General features: G+C 45.5%; 1 protein-coding gene across 10 annotated transcripts in view; it reads right to left on the reverse strand.

The window, feature by feature from the left end:
• Positions 1-21395, reverse strand: part of opn5 (opsin 5) — a 473827-nt gene that overhangs the window by 14248 nt on the left and 438184 nt on the right. For 5 of the 10 annotated variants that reach the window (XM_068024858.1, XM_068024914.1, XM_068024921.1 and 2 more), the window contains 2 exons: positions 16872-17119; positions 8405-8482 (listed from right to left, as the gene is read on the reverse strand). In XM_068024858.1, the coding sequence (XP_067880959.1) occupies positions 8405-8482; positions 16872-17119 (326 nt within the window). Of the gene's footprint in view, positions 1-8246; positions 8319-8398; positions 8483-10027; positions 10624-16871; positions 17120-21395 lie in introns of those variants that run through there. The other 5 variants (XM_068024878.1, XM_068024869.1, XM_068024905.1 and 2 more) reach the window with 5 other exon arrangements.

Here is a 21395-nt window from a genome sequence, read left to right on the forward strand (position 1 = left end):
CCCCAATTGTTGCTGGCGTGCATCTCAGACACCAACGCCGAAAGGCATGGCTGCTGCCATTCTGATTACAGAGGAACAGCCAAGGCCCCTCAGCCACAATGAAAAATACCGCTTGCTTTCAGATCAATTGTACCAGCTACAACAGGCCGTTCTGCAGAGTGGAACGGCAGCATTCATGAGGAGACTGGATTGGCTGCGGCGACAGACTCTCCGCTGGCAGCAAGGACTGGCTGATGAGATGGAGCCATTTACTATGCCCAACAATTGCCCGGAAGCACCTTCGGATGGAGGTGGCCGCGCGCTGGACATCAGTCACGTGTCACAAACCCTGGATCCTGAGCGTCTCACTCCCTGGCCTAATGATCTGATGGACCATACATATGCCTGCCTGTTCAAATCTCCTCTTCCCCTACCTGCGGTACCCTCTCCTTGCTGCTCCGTTACACAGTCACCTGTTCCTACACCCATCAGAGCAGTGCTCATGGACACACAGTTACCTGCTCCTACACCCATCAGGGCAGTGCACATGGACACACAGTTACCTGCTCCTACACCCATCAGGGCAGTGCACATGGGCACACAGTTGCCTGCTCCTACACCCATCAAGGCAGTGCACATGGACACACAGTTACCTGTTCCTACATCCATCAGGGCAGTGCTCATGGACACACAGCCACCTGTTTCCACATCCGACGTTGAAACAACCATGCAGAGCCTTGTGAGACTCCGCAATTGCCAGTTGCTGCCTGTCAAGCAGAGAGGGCGTCCAAAGGGGTCAAGCACTTGGGGAACATTCAGCAAGAAGAGACTGAGCACTAAAAGAAACAAGCATGCCGTGTCCAGTGGTAGCAGAAATGTGAATGCTCTTGCTGTGAGCACAACTGGTGATAGTAGGCAGGATTAAATGGGAATGGATGGGAAGATGCACGAGTAACATAACCACTAGCAGGGAACTGCTGGACTAAATGGACAGCTTTAGGTTCATAGCCCAAAAGAAATGTGCTTCTTTTCCAGCACCCTCACATCATTCATGTGTTCCCTGAGAGCAGCAATGAACCATCACGAGATAGGGGCAATAACATCATCCTGCCTCCTACAGCTGAGGTGGGTACTAATTGATTCATTGGCGGTGTTATCAGTACATGCCTTTGCCGCAGAACACAAAGCATGCTCAACAGTAATTCCATTGGAGGGAGGGAAGCTGTGACACTGATGTTCTTTCCTTATTGTCTTTCATGTAAAACGTGCCGTCGAGAAAACCATCCTTGACACTTAAGGACGGCATTCAAGCAAACGAGGCAGTGCGGGAGAGGACGCAAGGATGTGCTGATTCCTGCATCTGAGGTGGGTAATAAGTGCTTCATTGGCGACGTTATCAATTGGTGCCTTCACTGCAGAACTTAAAAAGGTGTGCACAACAGTAATTTCAGTGGATGGAGGGAGGCAAGCTCTGACTCTGATTTGCTTTATTTCTTTTCATGTAAAACATGCCGTGGAGAAAACAATCCTTGAGACATAAGGTCAGCATTCAAGCAACGAAGGCAACTGGATCATGCTGCGTAGCTCATCACGATGTGGAAAGGAACATTGCATTTATGGATGAATTGGGAATGCACATTGGGATGCGTTTGGGGAACATTCACCAAGAATAGACTGAGCTCAGACTCTTGTGACTTTGCCTTCTTCACATGGACAATACAGTAGTGGAATAGAGAGCCAAGCGTTCATTCACCACATGGCTCTCCAGGAACAATCTCTTTAGCTGTGCATAGCAGAGACTCGGCCTGTCTGTCTAACGGGAATGCTGGACACAACACTCATGTATCCATGCACAGCAGTTCCTCGGATACTTAATGAACTTAATAAAACTTTTCAATAATTAAACCCAGAATTGTTGAGGTTTTGTTTTGCATGCTATTTCCCCGACTTTGCAACTGCACTTCAGATATTCAACTATGGTGGGGGGGGTAGAGGGAGGGGTGGGTGAAGAGGGGCAGGGGTGGGGAGTGCGGGGAGGGGTGGGGAGAGGGAGCATGCAAAATGCAGGGACCAAACAGTTGCAATGCCTGAAGTACTGTGGAGAAGTAGGGGAGAAAGCAACTGGATTGGGCATCCGCAGCTGGAGGGAACGGCTGAATGGAGAGTGCCGGAAGCGAGAGGCCGTAGAGAGCCGTGGGGAGTGAGCGTGCGAAGACCTTGGTGTCACCGGGTCCAGGGACTGGCCAGTAAGTCTTTTGCTGTTGTGTTTATGGCGCATGCACAGAAAAAGGCACTCCTCTTCCGTTCTCGTCCATCCCCCCACACTCTCCCCTTCCTCCCTCTCCCCCTCCCCCCTTCCTTACCCCTCCCTCTTTCACCCCCCCTCCCCCTTTCTCTCCCTCTTTCTCCCCTCTCCCTCTTTCTCCCCCCTCCCTCTTTTCCCCCCTCCCTCTCTCTCCCCCTCTCCCTCTTTCTCCCCCTCTCTCCCCTCTCCCTCCCCCCTCCCTCTCCCTCTTTCTCCCCCCTCCCTCTCCCTCGTTCTCCCCCTCCCCCCTTCCTTACCTCTCCCTCTTTCTCCCCCTCCCTCTTTCTCCCCCCCTCCCTCTCTCTCCCCCCCTCCCTCTCCCTCTTTCTCCCCCTCTTTCTCCCCCCTCCCTCTTTCTCCCCCCCTCCCTCTCCCTCCCTCTCCCTCTTTCTCCCCCTCCTCCCTCTCCCTCTTTCTCCCCCTCCTCCCTCTCCCTCTTTCTCTCCCTCTCCCTCTTTCTCCCCCCTCCCTCCCTCTCCCTCGTTCTCCCCCTCCCCCCTTCCTTACCTCTCCCTCTTTCTCCCCCCCTCCCTCTCCCTCTTTCTCCCCCTCTTTCTCCCCCCTCCCTCTTTCTCCCCCCCTCCCTCTCCCTCTTTCTCCCCCTCCCTCTCCCTCTTTCTCCCCCCTCCCTCTCCCTCCCTCCCTCCCCCCCTCCCTCTCCCTCTTTCTCTCCCTCTCCCTCTCCCTCTCCCTCTTTCTCTCCCCCCCTCCCTCTCCCTCTTTCTCCCTCCCCTCCCCGGCACCGCTACCGCTGGTCTCCCCGCGCTGCTCTCCCCGGCCCCCGCGCTGCTGTCCCCAGCCCCTGCGCTGATCGCCCCGGCCCCCGCGCTGATCGCCCCGGCCCCCGCGCTGCTCTCCCCGGCCCCCGCGCTGCTCTCCCCGGCCCGCTCCACTCTCTCACTCCGGCCATTGTATTCTGCCACGTGTTTGTTAGGTTACATCTCTGTGATTTTTTGAGCAGCGCCATCTTTAGTCCTGGCAGCTGCAACAGTCGCAGGCTGTGACGTTTTCGTGGCACATGCTGCATCTGCGCATGTGCCAAAACAGCGCCACCTACCGATCGCGTTGTCAACAATTGTGGTCTTTCCTCTATGGGGGAGGATTCTTTGTTAATCTCCCCTTTGTTCTCTGGGACATTCCTGCTTGCAGGTATGTGTGCAGACTTGACTGCACTCTTATGTGGCACTTCGACTAGTTGAGGCATCATCCTCATGGATTCTGCTCCCTTGAGGTCTCTCTTTGTCTCTGCAGGTTCCTGTAAATGCTGTTAGCAACTCTGGTGGGGTGCTTCTAGAGTCTGCATTTATATAGGAGGATGTGGGGTCTAGCTTTTCACATTTATCGGGGTTGGCTGATCGGTCAGTCGGGATTTTCATCCAGGATTCCTCTCGGACTTCCTTTAACCTGCCCTCTTGGTCACTTTTTCCCCTTCTCTTTCTAAACTTTTGCCAGCCATGTGCCTGCCTGTCCCCTTTTGTTCTTGGCGGGGGTCCCTTACAGTTCACCAGCCTCGGCTGGAGGGTCATCCTAACACCAGAACAGGACTTAGGGGTGCAGGTTTCACTGTAGGTTGGGCTTTCCCCTCAACCTGGCACATGTGGCAGCTCCTGCAGTACTCCACCACATCTTTGTGGAGTTTTGGCCAGTCAAACTGCTGTCTTATGTGGGCTTTGGTCTTTCATATACCGGCATGTACAGCCACTGTAGTTTCAAGGGCCCTTCTTAATATTTCTCCCCGGTACCTCTGTGGCACCACTATCTGGTGAACTGCTGCCCACTCTTTGCTCTCAGGTGTGTGAGGAGAATTCAATTTCCTCATCAGTACCTCATTCTTTAAATAGTAGCAATCAAGCACTCCCTCAACTTCACTTTCAGACTGGGCAGCAATACTGGGTCAGTTCGCTGAGCCTCAGCTAGGGAAAATCCATTTAATTCATTCCCTGGGTCTCCTAACTTTCCAAAGAAAGTATCGGACAGGCAGACCTCATGATCATCTGCCTGCAGTGTCAATGCAGTCTCCTCTGGGGGAGCTGGTTTGATCATGGCCTGATTCATTACACATTCAGGGAACCTGCAGGAGACCGTCTCCTGCCACTGCCCTGTCTCTCTGACCTCCTGCGGTCTTTCTTTCACTACTGGCGGGGCTATCACCTTCACCACCACCAGATCATTACCTAGGAGCAGGTCAACCCCTATGGTCACCGGTCCCAAAACTAGGTCGTACTCCAGGTGCACCCGGGTGTACAGGTACAGGCATACATTGCCTTCCAATACCATTCACCACCATTTTGGTGTTCACTGCACTCTCTGGGGGAAAAGTCAGGCCTTTTCCCAGTAAAAGGGATCTAGTGGCCCCTGTGTCCCTGAGAATCACTATGGGCTTGCTTGCCCCACTCGTGGGGTATGGGGTTACTTTCCCTTCAGACACAAAATATTGATAACCTTCAGGAATCCTATTAACTTTTCCTGGATTGCACTCTTACTGCAGTTAAAGCCACAGCTTGCTCTGTGCTGTCCATCAGGTCCCGTCTTCACTGAGTGGGTGTGCCCTGATTAACCCTACTGGTTTTCCCTTTAGTTTCCAGCAATCAGCTTTTAAATGCCCTGCCTTATTACAATGGAAGCACACAAGTCTCACTCTTGCTCACAGCATCTTCCTTTTTGGCTGGAGGAGCGCTCCCTGTGTCCCCTGCTTTCCTTTCTCTCCCAGGACTGCCTGGATGGAGATCACCTTCCCACCCTTTGTCCTTTTTGGATTTGTAGGGCTAATTAGGAACAAAGTGATTCCTGACAACGCAGCCAGCCGCGGACGTCATTAGACTGTGCCAAGCTACGCACATGCGCAAACGGGCCGCTCGCTCCCCTCCCCCCCTCCGGCCACTCGCTCCCCGCTTCCCCCCACCCCGCCCGCTCTCTCCAGCCACTCACTTTCCACTTCCCCCCAACCCACCGGAGAGGGGGGGAGGGAGCGAGCTGCCTGCAGTCAGTGGCTGGAGGGTGCTCTCTCCCTGCTTCCCCCCCACCCCGCTCTCTCTCCGCTTCTTACCATCCCTTGGGAAGAGTAGCTCCCACATTTCCCATGCAGCCTGAAGGAGAACCTGCAGGGAGGCATCGCTAAACCGTGGAGCCACCCAGTGTATTCCCTCCAACATGTCTCCTGCTCCCTCTTGGCCGTTTTCTTGACTGCCTGATTGAGCAGTGATCCTTGCGTTGAATTCAACACTGGTCAGCCTTCAGATTCCTGCAGTCAGCACTGGTCAGCCTTCGGGTTCAAGGGGTCCACTCTGGAGCAACTTGCCTCTCTGGAATACTGCTTTGCCATTTGCAGTTTTCAAGGCAGGACTGACTACAGGTCTAGCAGACCTGTAAAAATAGTGCCAGCACCTGCCTCAGCATCAGGTGCCACCGAGATTGGCACCTTGTGGCCCGCCCCTGGGACTTCATTGGCCGTGCCCCCACCCCCCACGCTGTTACTTAGCCAGCCACTGTGTGATCGCGGTCCATCGGCTGCACTGCTTCCGCTTCCAGGTCTGCTGCCAAGACCCGCACTGCGTGCATTAGATTCAGCCCAGGATCTCAATCTCTTCTCAATGATAATCCATATCCCTGGTGTCCTGGCCAATATTTATCCCTCAATCAACATCACAGAAACAGATTATCTGGTCATTATCACATTGCTGTTTGTGGGAGCTTGCTGTGCACATACTGGCTGCTGCATTTCCTGTATTACAACAGTGACTACACTTCAATAGTATTTCATTGGCTGCAAAGCACTTTGGGAACATTCTGAGATTGTGAAAGGCACTCTATAAATGCAAGTACTTTTTTTGCAGACCAGCTTGGTGGCGATCAGTCATGAGTTGTAAGGCTATAGATCAAGTATCTGTCATCCTGTTTAAGGCAGCGGAAGTCTGCATGGCCATGCTAATGGCCTGCATGGACTCATTTGAGAGCCCAGGCTTGAAGCTTCAAGGAGGCAGCCACTCTCTCCACGGCATTTTTGCAAGTTACTGCACCACCAATCCATAAGTGTGTGAGCTGGACTCCATCCTCTCCACTATTGTGGGGAGTGTGCGTGGCACCTCTAGCATTCTTCTTTGCAGCAAAGACCTCCCAGCCTTCAGCATCTGTGTCCAGCTGAGCAGAATTTGGAAAGTATTGCACTCTAATGGAGATTCTCCACCAATGTCTGCTCATGCTCACTTGTGAGTTGTGAATCACCAAGTGAAAACCCAACTAACAGTCTAACTGGATCCAGCAAAGTGCGAGTATCTGCACTGGTGCCTGCAGTACGTCCTGTGATGGTGCACCCTCAGAAAGAATCAGGTGAGTGCCCTGAAGAATTGTCCTCATGGATGTCCAGGGACACTTGCTGTAAGCATGAAGGCCCTGGAAGACAAAAGAAAGGGACGTGATGCAGTTGTGGTAAAGTCACAATCTTGACAATCATCACATTCTTCTCATAGTTCAGTCATTGATGAAATAAAGTCAGCATATATATGTCAGAGATATTTATAATTCTGTCACCAGCTATCTGTGAGTTCCTGTCACTCCTTCACTAACTGAGAGATGTGCTACTTATCCCCAGGGCCTTCTCCTTTGCATCTGTTTGACTGGACTATTTGTGGTGGCCCGCCTCCAGTCCTGTCCCTCTTCCCTGTGTTCCATTCTGTTCGTTCATGGGAATTTTTGTCCTCTCTTCTACAAGGACCTGTGAGTGAGTGAAGATCAGGTAATCACCCAATAAATGCAGTGCACTCAGTAAGCGAGACTATGAGATAGATGCATCACATTTCAGAAGGACTGGGGTGAGTAGAAAATTGGGAAGTTATGAAGTGCATAGGCAGTGAAGGCTGGCTGTGCTGAAAGTTAATTGCATGTGAAGAATGATGTAATGGAGAACGTTTGGCAAGATAGAGAGAAAAAGAGCAGTGTGGGGGTTGGTGGGGGGAGGGAACCTAAACCACAGGAAGTAATTGAATTAGCAAATGTACTTACTTTTCTTGGTTAGGTCATTAAACTGCTTCCTGCCCAATATCCAAGACAATGGTCCAGCTGCTCACCTCCTTAGTCATCTCCCACCAGGCCTTCTTGGTGGAAGATGCAGGTTTCTTCTTCACATCTCTCCTGCTCCTGACTGCACCCAGCAGTAATTTCATTGATGCATCATTGAATCTGGGTGCTGCCCTTGTTTTATCCATCCATCTAATGAACACATCCAATTTCCTTTTGTGCACTGTCCCTTTGAATGTAGGCTAGTGGGTTGCAGGTATGTTCTGGACCACCAACCACAATTTGGGGGAGGGAAATATGACAGGGGTAATATTTTATTGTGGCGAATGTACAGGGTTGGTTGAGGAGCAATGCAAGTAATAGCTGGCCACAGCAGGAGAAAGGGAAAGAAAAGGCGAGATGAGGCAGAACAAAAGGGTGAACAATGGAAAAGGAATGGGCACTCGGACCAGGAGGCAGGAGGAGGAAGGAGATTGAGGGGTGGGAAGGAATGGGAACCTGGGGTAGGAGGAGCAAAAATATTACATATTTTTCATGGCTGCAGATTTCAGAAAGACCCTGTTTTTATATCTTTCCTGTGTAAATAAAAGGTTTCTAGGTTGGTAAATTCTGAGGGCATTTTTTTCATTCAACAACAGGCTTCTGTTTTAAAACAAAGTTCATCTGGGCTCTGCTAATGAATGAAACCTGCTTGTAATTCAAAGGTTGGTTGCTAGCCTTCACCGGGAACTTACTTTCAAAGTGTGAGCAGACGAGATGCTTAAAGGGCTTTCCATTGTCACTGGAGAGGGTCACTATTTAAAGCTGGAGTTGTATAAAATAACTCTATATCATAAGAAAGGCCAGTACTGAATTCCACCCCCTCACACTTCAAAAGCAGGTTAGTGATGCAGGGCAGAAATTGGATGGGCCTTAGACCACAGGGGGGAAAGTGAAAGCTTTGGTGCAAGCCAGGAATCAAGAATGGGCTGGGGGCAGGGGGACAACTCTTTGAAAAGAGCTTGTGAATGGAGGCAGGAGGCTGAAAAAAGCAAAAATAATTTAATAAAAAATCAGCAAAAGAAATTTAACTTAAAGATCAAAAACGTAATTCAAACTTACCCTCACATCAAATGAAACCAACAAGGTGCCAGAATTGAGAGACTGCTCCATGGTGCCATCAAGTGGTGGAGATGTGGAATGACACTATGATAGGTATAGGAAATGTTAGTATCTTGAGATAGGAAACATTTGTACTGGGATTTTCAAAGTTAAATGTTACATAAAAATCATGGCTTAAGATCATGACAACAGAAAGCAAAGTTTACAGTCAAGACATACATATGCAAGATTTTTAATATTATTTGTCAATCTCCCATGATGTTTACTTTGAATCAGACGGTACGATGGGGAGTTGTGGAGGGGGAGTGGGGTGGGATAGACATTGGCTTTATGTAATAGTATCAAACTAGTGAGAGGGAGTTGGCTGTTCTCCATCTCTGTAAAGATAATGTTTGTGTCCAATGGGTGCAGATGGCCCGTCCCCATTGTAAGTGGGGCTCTTTAGCCATGGTTGCATCCCATCTAGGAGAAAGTACTCTAACAATAAAAACCATAAGAAAGACAATGGAAGCCACGTCAGCTACTCTTCCCTAGTAAGTGGCTCAAGAATCTCATGTATGAGATTTGAGTTAGGACCTTCTCTAGGTCAGAACACAACAGACTGATGAAAGGATTAAATGGTATAATAGAGAATTTGTCAGTGGAGAGCAATGTAGAAATTGCAATTAAACAATTGCAAGCAATTTGAAAGTGGGAGCAAATTGTATCTGAGAGCAATTTTGAAGAATTGTGGAGGTTTATTAAAAAAGTAAATCAAATAAGGTAAATTAATGTGAATTATGTACAATACAGTAAAATGAAGAACATGTTAAACATAATTTGTGTGTTGCTTTTTATATATAAATTATATAATTAAATTATTAAGGAAATATAATATCTCTGTGTCAATTCCTGTGGTGCTTTCAATGGAATTTGGAAATTGGATTTGTGACACTTGGACAGCACTTTCATGAAGTGGTGAGGAAATGTGAAATGTAAGGGGAGGAGACTGCAGAGTTGTTAGCAATGAGTGGTAATGAGGTTGTGGTGGTGAGTGTGGGTGGTAAAGTGCAGATGACAGAAATATTGAAGCATTTCAGAAGGAAATTTAATGAGGGAAATGTACAGATGAGAGGTAGATATCATAATACAATCAGGCACAGTCAGCATGGTTTTCTGAAAGGGAGATTGTGTTTGACAAATTTATTACAGTTCTTTGAGAATGTAACAAGCAGGGTGGATAAAGGGGAACCAGTAGATGTAGTGTATTTGGATTTCCAAAAGGCATTAAATAAGGTGCCACATAAAAGGTTATTACACAAGCTAAGAGCTCATGGTGTTGGGGGTAATATATTATGTTACGGTCAGGTGAGGAGGGGTCGAAGGGGCTTCCTTCTTTTCTCTCTCCTTGTTTGACCACAACAGGTTTAATTCTTTTTAAAGTGGATGTATTGGCCAATTCAGTAGGGAATTCATTACTTACTTGCTATGATCATAACAAGAACCAGTCAGACAGGTTTTCTTGAATTTAACAAAGAAAGAGGTTAACTTTATTGTATTTAAACCAAACTAATTAAAATAATAAACAATGCACCAACTTTCACACACACACACACTAGAGGTTCACACACACAAATAGGTTACAGAGTAGAGAAGGGTAGATTGGTCAAGTTAGAGGCCATAGAAAAAAAAGGCATACAGTCTGTGGAGTTTGGTGATTCAGCTGGCTTCTAGTTGAATTCGGTGGTCCTGAGGCTTTTAGTTTGAAGAGATCAATGACTGATTCAGTGGGTGTCTTGGGGACAGCGATGCAGATGATTTCCTCCAAAAGGTGTTTCTGATTGTAGCCGGAGTATGCAGAGGTGATCAGTCAGCAGCCAGAGTTCAAAGCTTGCAAAGTGGAATGGAGAGAGAGAGAGAGAGGGACCCGCACTTGGGTCAGCACGTGTCAGAGTCTAGATGCTTCTCCTTCCTGCTGCAGAGAAACACCAGTTTAAAATCACAGAGGGGGGCCTTGTTACATGACAGTCACTCAGTGATTCCAGCATGGTAGGTAACAGTGTATTGCTTCTTGCTAAAAAGGACAAGCTGTTCCTTTAAACATCCTAGGTCTTGGTTCTTGCTGGGATGAGCAGGCATTTCATCTCCACCTCACAGGCCTTGCAATGTAGGATGCGGTTTTGCAAATTAGGTGGCCGTCTTAAGCTGCCAGCGAACTCATCTTTTATTTGCTCCTTTTTAAATTTCTTTAAAAAAAAATTCAGGTCTCCAATTAGTGGATTAAAGAAAATTATCATTCAACAAAGCACATTGACGTGATAATTAGCATGGATAGAGGATTGGCTAACTAACTAACAGGAAACAGAGAACCAGGATAAATGGGGCATTTTCAGGTTGGCAAACTGTAACTAGTGGAGTGCCACAGGGATCAGTGCTGGGGCTTTAACTATTTGTGATCTATATTAAGGGACAGAGTGTATTGTAGCCAAATTTTCGGATGATACAAATATAGGTACGAATTGGGAGGGTGGCAGAGAACAATGTTTTTTTATTCGTTCTTGTGATGTGAGCATTGCTGACAAGGCCAGAATTCATTGTTCATTCCTAATTGCCCTTCAGAAGGTGGTGGTGAGCCACCTTCTTGAACTGCTGCAGTCCATGTGGTGTAGGTACACCTACAGTGCTGTTGGGGAGGGGGTTCCAGGATTTTGATCCAGTGACCATGAAGTTCCAAGTCAGGATGGTGAGTGACTTGGAGGGGAACTTGCAGATGTTCCCATGCGCCTGCTGCCCTTGTCCTTCTGGATGGTACAGGCTGCGGGTTTGGAAGGTGCTGTTGAGGGACCTTGGCTTTTGAATGGGAGGTAGAGGTTTGAAACACGGTGAGATGCTTGAAGAAGTGCCAGAGGAGTAGGGGGTCAGGCTAAGGTGTAATCTGGTGATAAGCATCACACCGCCACCGCAATGATCTTGACAGAGCAAGTGGTGTAAGATGTAACCCGGCAGGGAGGCTTCATTTAGGTCAAAGGTGTCATCACCTCTCAGACTGGGTTCCATTAAGGCCATGATGTTGATGCAATCATCCACAATATATTAATGGATGACAAGGGCCTTGTTCACAAGTGAATGCACATTCTGGAAGGACATGCATAGAGGGGTGGTGAGAGCTAGTCCACTGGCACAGTCCACAGGGTCAGCAGTGAGTATGGAAATTGCCTCTTGCTGAGAGCCCTTCTCCCCTTCTCCTCCTCCCTCTTCCAGCAGACTGTCCTACTCATTCTTCCTGCTCTGCTGTAGCCCAAGGGGGATGCAAACTACTGCACCCATGTCTAGGAACAGGTGGTTTGTGCAGAAGCCTTGAGGGTAGGACCAAGTCCTACAGTACATGCACACCACTCCCCGTAGACTTCAACAACTTTACACAACTCTGGAAACAACCAAACACTTCCACAATCACAGAAAGAGCCAGTACAAATCAATCAGCAACTAGCCTAATGTAGTTGATGATACATTTAAATAGCGCTGGTTAGGGTGCAGATGTGGGAGGAGGGAGCCTTCCTGCTGCTGAATGCTTGTTTGGCTGTGTGTGTTTAAGAGATGGCGTTAGCTGGAGCATCGAGTTCAAAAATTCCAGCGCAGGCATCAAATCAGTGTTACATGGTGATTGACATCATGATCTGCCTGCTCCATGTTCTTCTGGCAGACACTCCTTGTGCCTCCCTCACCAAAATGGCATCTGATGCAGACAGCACCAGAAGTGTGTGTGCGCAGCACAGGTGCCATGGTGAAAGTGCAACCGCAATTGTAATGCCAAGAAAGCGAGCACTACAGAGCCAAATTTCATGACCTTAGTCTTCAGTCATTAATTTAGTTCTAGTTTTTATAGTTTTTGTAACAGTTCTTTGTCTGTTATCTGGAGAAAAGTGTCTCTGTAAAATCAGAAAGTGCATCTCTGACAGAAAAAGAGAACAAAGAACAAAGAAAATTACAGCACAGGAACAGGCCCTTCGGCCCTCCAAGCCTGCGCCGATCCAGATCCTCTACCTAAACATGTCGCCTATTTTCTAAGGGTCTGTATCTCTTTGCTTCCTGCCCATTCATGTATCTGTCCAGATACATCTTAAAAGACGCTATCGTGTTCGCATCTACCACCTCCGCTGGTAACGCATTCCAGGCACCCACCACCCTCTGCGTAAAGAACTTTCCACGCATATCCCCCCTAAACTTTTCCCCTCTCACTTTGAACTCGTGACCCCTAGTAATTGAATCCCCCACTCTGGGAAAAAGCTTCTTGCTATCCACCCTGTCTATACCTCTCATGATTTTGTACACCTCAATCAGGGCCCCCCACAACCTCCACCTTTCTAATGAAAATAATCCTAATCTACTCAACCTCTCTTCATAGCTAGCGCCCTCCATACCAGGCAACATCCTGGTGAACCTCCTCTGCACCCTCTCCAAAGCATCCACATCCTTTTGGTAATGTGGCAACCAGAACTGCACGCAGTATTCCAAATGTGGCCGAACAAAGTCCTATACAACTGCAACATGACCTGCCAACTCTTGTACTCAATACCCCGTCCGATGAAGGAAAGCATGCCGTATGCTTTCTTGACCACTCTATTTACCTGCGTTGCCACCTTCAGGGAACAATGGACCTGAACACCCAAATCTCTCTGTACATCAATTTTCCCCAGGACCTTTCCATTTACTGTATAGTTCACTCTTGAATTGGATCTTCCAAAATGCATCACCTCGCATTTACCCTGATTGAACTCCATCTGCCATTTCTCTGCCCAACTCTCCAATCTATCTATATTCTGCTGTATTCTCTTACAGTCCCCTTCACTATCTGCTACTCCACCAATCTTAGTGTATTCTGCAAACTTGCTAATCAGACCACCTATACTTTCCTCCAAATCATTTATGTATATCACAAACAACAGTGGTCCCAGCACGGATCCCTGTGGAACACCACTGGTCACACGTCTCCATTTTGAGAAACTCCCTTCCACTGCTACTCTCTGTCTCCTGTTGCCCAGCCAGTTCTTTATCCATCTAGCTAGAACACCCTGGATCCCATGCGACTTCACTTTCTCCATCAGCCTACCAAAAGAACAAAAGATAAGCTTGTGCAGCTATACTAGACAGATGTAAGCATCTCTTAGATGTACAATTTGCCCTGAGATCAAAGGAAGTGAGATTGAAGACATCTAGTCCAAATACAACTATCAAGAAAGAAGGTAAGTTTATTCAAGAACAAAGGATCCAGGAGGAATGGATGACAATTATACAGCCAGAAGTTCATCAATCTGATATCTCAGAAAACTAACACCATCTTCCAGAAGAAGCATAGGCAACCAGTTCATCCAGAATATGGTCATATAAGTTCTAAAAATGTTGCAAATTACAAGCAGATATACTTTAAGATAATCAATAGACTAGCTATTTGATGCCATTAACTTGTCAGCCATCTAAAAAGTCTACTCTGAAATTGATCTCCTCAATATATATCATCTCAGACACTGATCTCAACCATAAATTTATAATCAGCTAGCAGTTAATGCTGAATGACTGTAATGGAACTTTATCTTAGTCACATCTTAATTATTTCATTAATTAACCCAACCTACTAATGATTTTCATGTTCAATATTAAAGTTTAAGTGCTACTAATTAAGATTAGTAAACAATTGTTAGTTCATAACCTTATTGTCTACCTTCTTTGATAATTTGCAAGAAAAAGTTAATTCATTCACTCGATAGTTTTTGCCAATCCTGATAGGCTGGTAGTGTAAATGTTAATATAATCTGAATTGGTTGTTGTAAAATAGTAAGACAACCCTGACCCATTTCCCTAGACTGAGGGTACTGAAGATGTATAGGAGGCTTCTGATAGGCTTCCCGGCACCAAGAGGCAGATAGCCAGTTCTCAGCTGAAAATTCCCAGCAGTGTTGCAGCAGAAATGTCAGAAGTGGCCGAACATGTGAAAGGGAAAAGACCAGAAGAACAGGAAAATAGCAACTAATAGAGCTCAGCAAAAACTAAGGCCTACACAGGAAGGTAACTGCCACTAGATTGACTCTCTCCCTCCATTAGGTGACCTCAGGGCCGTTACTGCCACTTCCTGGAGCCCATCATTGTCTTTCATATGGTGGTTCCAAAAATGGTGATAACTGGGCCACAAAAAATCTACTGGCGACTTGAGTCCTCCCTCTTGTTACTATTTAGATGTATCAGTCGGATAAGGAGCATCCAATGGTGGACCAAGTAGATATAGGGCAGGGATATCCAGGTCGGTGTGTTGAAACTACAATCGACCTGACTGCCAGATTTTGCTTCATTTCAGCCTTTAACTAACTCCCTTTTGGCAAGGTCACAGAAGATAAGCCAGCCCAAAACGTACATGTAAAGCATACAAAATTATTATCCTGCAACATGAAGATATAAAGAGCTAATTAAAAAGACTCAAGAATATTATCCCACAGAAGATATAATGAGCAAAAATCAAAACTGTAAAAATATTACCTTTACACATAGGAGAAAATTATGATTTATAACAAAATTTTGCAGCAGCACTAATTAATTTTCAAAGGCCACTCAGTATTGTGGATATTATTATGATCACCAATAAGAGTTAGAGCAAGAGATAAATGAACCAAATTCTAGCCCTAACACATTAGGGTAAATTCTTATCTTTACCATCTGGCCGCTAAATATTTCCCAAACTCAGCAGAGAAAGGAAATTCTGATAGGGAGGTTTGCACACTCATTAAAGGATCCATCGGATATTTTCCCTCCATTAATATTACCAGCTTTCACTCCTGCCTGTTAGACATTTCCTTCTGTGTGCCACTTAAGGTAATGTTTAACATCTGTGTGGTAAAGACTAAAACCTAACCCATAGCCCAGATTTTGTTGAGAAATAACAGCATGTGAATGATGAACACTGTTATTAATGTGAAAATTGGCCAGCAATTTATGCCGAGGAAACAATACGCCGTGAATTGTGAACTACAACAAATTGGTGGCCGATTTTCACTGCTCCACTGTCAGCTTTATAAAAATGGCACCTCGCCCTTAACCACCCCGTGATTTTCAAGACGTTGCACCATTTGCACATTAATTGCCCATTAAACACATCACAGAAAGGTAAGTCTAGTAATTAACAGCATAATTATCCTATTAATGACATGATAATTGTTAATGACTGTCAATCAACCTCTCTGGCCCAGAAAGTATATTACGAAAATATATAAGAAATTATAAGTGTGGAGTCGTATTAGTTCAAGTTGTGAATTGTTTTAGGAGATTTTTAAAATATCAAACTGTAAAATGTAATTTTTTTCTTACTTTCCCTTTCTGTCTTTTTTCTCTTTTAAACCGAACTTTCTTTCCCTCTCTTTATTTCTCTTTCTGTACCTGATCTAGCATTGAATTCACCCACTCTAATTCGACCTTCTTCTCAGTGCTTCCTCTGTTTATTTTGCAATCTTTAAATCTCATTGGTTAAGGAGGTACAGGGCTGAATTTTATAAGCTCGCCGGAGCTTAAAAGAAGGCGCGACGCACACATGGCTTGTGCGCCGCTGAGCCCCCGTAATATTTCGTGTGAGGCCTCATTTAAATGGAGGGGTCAGAACGGCCGCCACCAATGATGTAGAGGGGGTGGCCGCTCCGTCCCCGGCAACGGCGTCCGGCGCAACCGTGCGGTGCCAGCACCATTTTTAAAGGGCTTCAAGCCCTTAGGAAAACAACTGAATTTTTAAAGTTATATTATTGTGCATTTTCTTTTTAAGAAAAAGTAAAAACTGGAGGCCCTTTCCCAACAACCACCCCCCCCCCACTCCCGCCCCCACCCCATGTATTTTTTTGGCTTATACCGTGAAAATTAACTTTATTCCCATCCCGCACTTTCGCCCGTCAACACCTTCCCAGCATCCCCACAGCCAATACAAAGTGTTTTTCCCGGCTCCCCCTCTCACCCTCTGCCCACCCTGATAATTTCATTCCTCCCCCCTCCCCACCAGTGTCTTGTCTCAGAACTCTGAACGGAGTTATAATGGCACAGGCGTTCCAGCCAGCAGTCGGAATATTGGCGTGGGACGGCTGCCAGGACAAGGTAAGTTAATTTGCATTCATTAATCTTTATTAACATATTGAAATGAAGGTGGGGGGCCGCACCGAGGCCTAGCCGCCTCTGGTAAAATGTGGCAGGGCTTTCTCGGCATCAGGGATTGTGGCGGGCCTCTCCTGGAAGAATTTTCCGGGCCCCCCTGCCATGATCCCCAACACCAGTGGGCTAGTAAAATTCAGCCCACAATGTTTGTCCTGTTGTTCCCCAAGGTCACAGATTCCCTGTTGCCCTCGTTGCATCATTTAAAACCTAAACATGCACAAACAAGCCTAACTAACAGGGCACGCAGCATGATGCCCCACACCCGCAAAATCTGGTCCAATAATCCCAAATATTGTTCACTCAATGAGATATTTACCGAGAATGATGGCATAATGGCTTCTGATGTGATGATTGGAAGCAGCCACAAATCTTTGCAAAGCCATATCGGAAGTTAATGACCTGATATATGATAGGATTATACATTGCTGCTGACTTCGCAAGCAAGGTTGGTATGAAAGAAATTTTAACAGGCACTGAATCAGGAGTACCAAAGGCTGACCAGACTGAAACAACAGCATACGGAATCCAAGCAATCAAGAATCCTGCACATATTAACATGGTCGTCTAATGTGGAAAAAAAGTAAAACATGTTATGAACAAGCAAGTCTGAAAATGATAGTAAGTAAACACGATTCCAGTATTTAATGGGAAAAAAATATCAGAAATAAAAACAGAAAATGCTGGAAATACTCAGCAGGTCAGGCAGCATCTATGGAGAACATTGTTTGAAGCTCAAACTGGCTGACACAGAGATACATCAGAACAGCAAGCTCACAGATAAATACCTGGCTTTGAATCCTAGCGGAACAAATTTTGCCTCAAAGCATTTAGGCTGCTCCATTCCTTGTCAGAATTTAAAGGGCTGATTCAATACACCCACTCTTCCACTAGAATTTGAATGCAGGAAGATGCAGGCAATTAATTAAGTCACAAACTGTGGACCTTGTGCTTTTCTGCCCTGCACTCCCTGTAAGTGTTGCTCGACATGTGGGAGTGTAGGTTTGGTCCTTATGCATCTTCATTATGAGAATTAATGGAATGTGGACATTTGATCAGGATCCGTCTTTGTTAAGGAAGAAGATATCATAGAATCATAGAGTTATACAGCACAGGAACAGGCCCTTCGGCCCATCGTGTCTGTGTTGGTCATCAAACATCTATCTGTTGCTGAAGTCATAGTGAAAGAGGGAATTAAGGGTGGAAATTGCGGAGGCATTGTCCATAATCTTCCAATCCTCCTTAGATACAGGGGTGGTGCCAGCGGACTGGAGAATTGCAAATGGAATATCCTTGTTCAAAAAGGGTGTAGCGATAAACCCAGCAACTACAGGCCAGTCATATTAACCTCGGTGTTGGAAAGCTTTTAGAAACGATAACCCAGGACAAAATTAGCAGTCACTTGGACAAGTGCGGATTAATTAAGAAAAGCAAGCATGGATTTGTTAAAGGAAAATCATGTTTAACTAACTTGATTGAGTTTTTTGATGAGGTAACAGAGAGGATTGATGAGGGTAATGCAGTTGATGTGGTGTACATGGACTTCCAAAAGAAGTTTGATAAAGTACCACATAATACTTCCAATCTAAGAAGTCTTTGCTTCAAGATTGACTCTCTCTTGGCTGATTGTGTTTTCTGGAATTCAAAGTAAAGTTTTGACTGAAACACTGCCAATTTTAAAATCCAAATATAGACCTGTCGTTCTACTCCATGTTGAAAGAACTGTGTGATGCTTTCTGCAGCCAAAGTGTTTGAATGCCTATCAAGTAAATACCGTACATCGAATTCACGTGGAGACTTCGAGTGGCAACTGATTGTTCTAATCTGGACATCTCATCAACCAGGAACGTAACTCACAAAGACTTACAACCCAGTTATTTATTTATTCTTATGAAACAATTAATTTTTAAAAATACCAATCGATTCTCTTTTGAATGCTTCGATTGAACCTGCCTCCACCGTACTCTCAGGCAGTGCATTCCAGATCCTAACCGCTCTCTGCGTAAAGACGTTTTTCTTCAAGTCGGTATTGCTTCTTTTACCAATTACCTTATCTCTGCCCTCTTTTTCTCGATCTTTCCATCAATGGGAACAATGTTTCCCTTTCTTCTCTGTCAAGATCTCTCATGATTTTGAGTACCTCTATCGAATCTCCTCTCAACCTTCTCTTCCCCAATGAAAACAATCCCAACTTCTCCAATCTCCCTACATAACTGAAGCTCCTCATTGCTGGAACCATGTTCGTGAATCTTTTCTGCACTCTCTCTAATGCCTTCACATCTTTCCTAAAGTGTGGCAACCAGAACTGAGTGCAATAATCCAGTTCGGGCTGAAGCAGTGTTCTATACAAGTTTAAATAACTTCTTTGTTTTTGTACTCTATGCTCCTATTAAAAAAGCCCAGGATACTATATGCTTTATTAACCACTCTCTCAACCTGCCCTGGCACCTTCAATGGTTTATGCACATATACATCCAGGTCCCTCTGCTCCTGAACCCCTTTTAGAATTGTACCCTTTATTTTATATTGTCACTCCACATTCTTCCTACCAAACTGAATTACTTCACACCTCTCTGCATTAAATTTGATCTGCCAGCTGTCTGCCCATTCCATCAACCTATGTCCTTTTGAAGTTCTACACTATCCTCCTCACAGTTCACAATGCTTTCTAGTTTTGTATCATTCACAAGTTTGAAATTTTCCCTGTACACTAAGGTCTAGGTCATTAATTTATATCAGGAATAGCAAGGGTCCTAACACCAACCCCTGGAGAACTCCATGACAAACCTTCCTCCAGTCTGAAAAACATCCATTAACCACTACCCTCTACTTCCTGTCACTCAGCCAATTTCGTTAGCTACTGTTCCTTTTATTCCATGAGCTACAACTTTGCTCACAAGTATGTTGTGCAGCACTTTATCAAATGCCTTTGGGAAGACCACGTACACCACATCAACAGCATTACCCTCATCAACCCTCTCTGTTACCTCATCAAAAAACACCAGGAAGTTAGTTAAACATGATTTTCCCTTAACAAACCTGTGCTGTCTTTCCTTAATTACAGCACAGTGGCGCAGTGGTTAGCACTGCAACATCACAACTCTAGTGACCTGGGTTCAATTCTGGGTACTGCCTGTGTGAAGTTTGCAAGTTCTCGCTGTGACCGCGTGGGTTTCTGCCGGGTGCTCCGGTTTCCTCCCACAGCCAAAGACTTGCAGGTTGATAGGTAAATTAGCCATTGTAAATTGCCCCTAGTGTAGGTAGATGGTAGAAGAATAGTGGGAATGTAGGATTAGTATAAATGGGTGGTTGTTGGTCGGCACAGACTCGGTGGGCCGAAGGGCCTGTTTCAGTGCTGTATCTCTAAATAAAAATAAATTAGCCCAAGTGACTATTAATTTTGTCCTCAATTATCGTTTCTAGAAGTTTTCCCAGCACTGAGGTTAGACTGGCCTATAGTAACTGGGCTTATTGTTACACTGTTTTTTAAACAAGGGTGTAACAGTTGCAATTCTCCAGTCCTCTGGCACCACCCCCAAGCCTAAGGAAGACTGAAAAATTATGGCCAGTGCCTCCACAATTTCCACTCTCACTTCTCTCAGTATCCTTGGATACATCTCATCCGGTCCTGGTGCTTTATCCACTTTTAAGTATAGTATTACATTAGATTTCCTGACATGGTTGTGTAGACTGATTGGACAAGGAGGTCCTGCTGATTACAGCCACCGGAGTAGATTTTCATCTTCATTGTCAGGGCAGTAATCTTGTGGGGGGGATTGCCTGCTCTGATAGAAACTGTCCCCCACCACCACCCCCGCCCCCCCGCCAACTGATTTTCAACAGATTGAAATCATGTTTAGCTTTAGTTTATTGTCAATGAGTTAAATCTACACCATAAAACATGATTTGAGTTTAATACTGTCCAAATGGGCATTAGCATCAACTGTACCATTTTCTGATCAATTTGCATAAAAATGTATCTGCAATTGGAAAACAAATCAGAAAATCTATGTTTGTTATTCATAGAAGAATTGTTTAAATGATTAGAAGGAAAGTGGGCACAGAGTAGGTTGACCCAACTATAGGCATGTTTGTTGACATGAATTATAGATAAAGAAAACACAACATACAATGGGATACATGGGATAAAAGCAAAGAAAGGATATGAAAAACTATTGGCAGGTAAAAACAAGGAAACCAAAGATATTTTATCAGTAGATTAACAGCAAGAGGATAACTAAGGAAAGGGTAGGACCTATCAGAGATGTATAAGGGAACTTACACATGGATGCAGAAGATGTGGGCAGGGTTCTTATTGAGTTTCTTGTCTCTGTCTTCACAAAGGAGAGGAATGACGCAGACATTGTAGTAAAAAAGGAGTGTGAAATATTAGATACAATAAGCATAATGAGAGAGGAAGTACTAGAGGGTCTGAATTCTTTGACAGTGGATAAATCGCCAGGGCCAGATGGATTGCATCCCAGGTTGTTAAAGGAAGCCAGGGAGGAAACAGCGGATGTGCTGAGGATCATCTTCAAATCCTCAATGGATAGGGTGAGATGCCAGATGATTGGAGGTCTGCGAACGTTATATCATTGTTTAAAAAGGGTGCAAGGGATAGGCCAAATAATTATAGGCCTGTCAGTCTGGCCTCGGTGGTGGGTAAATTATTAGAATCAATTCTGAGGGACAGGATAACCTGCCATTTAGAAAGGCATGGATTGATCAGGGATAGTCAGCATGGATTTGTTAAGGGAAGGTCATGTCTTACTAACTTAATTGAATTCTTTGAGGAAACAACAAGGAGAATTGTTGAGGGTAGTGCAGTGGATGTGGTTTACAT

The sequence above is a fragment of the Heterodontus francisci genome, chromosome 3 (genome assembly GCF_036365525.1).
Source record: "Heterodontus francisci isolate sHetFra1 chromosome 3, sHetFra1.hap1, whole genome shotgun sequence".
NCBI classification, from domain to species: Eukaryota; Metazoa; Chordata; class Chondrichthyes; order Heterodontiformes; family Heterodontidae; genus Heterodontus; species Heterodontus francisci.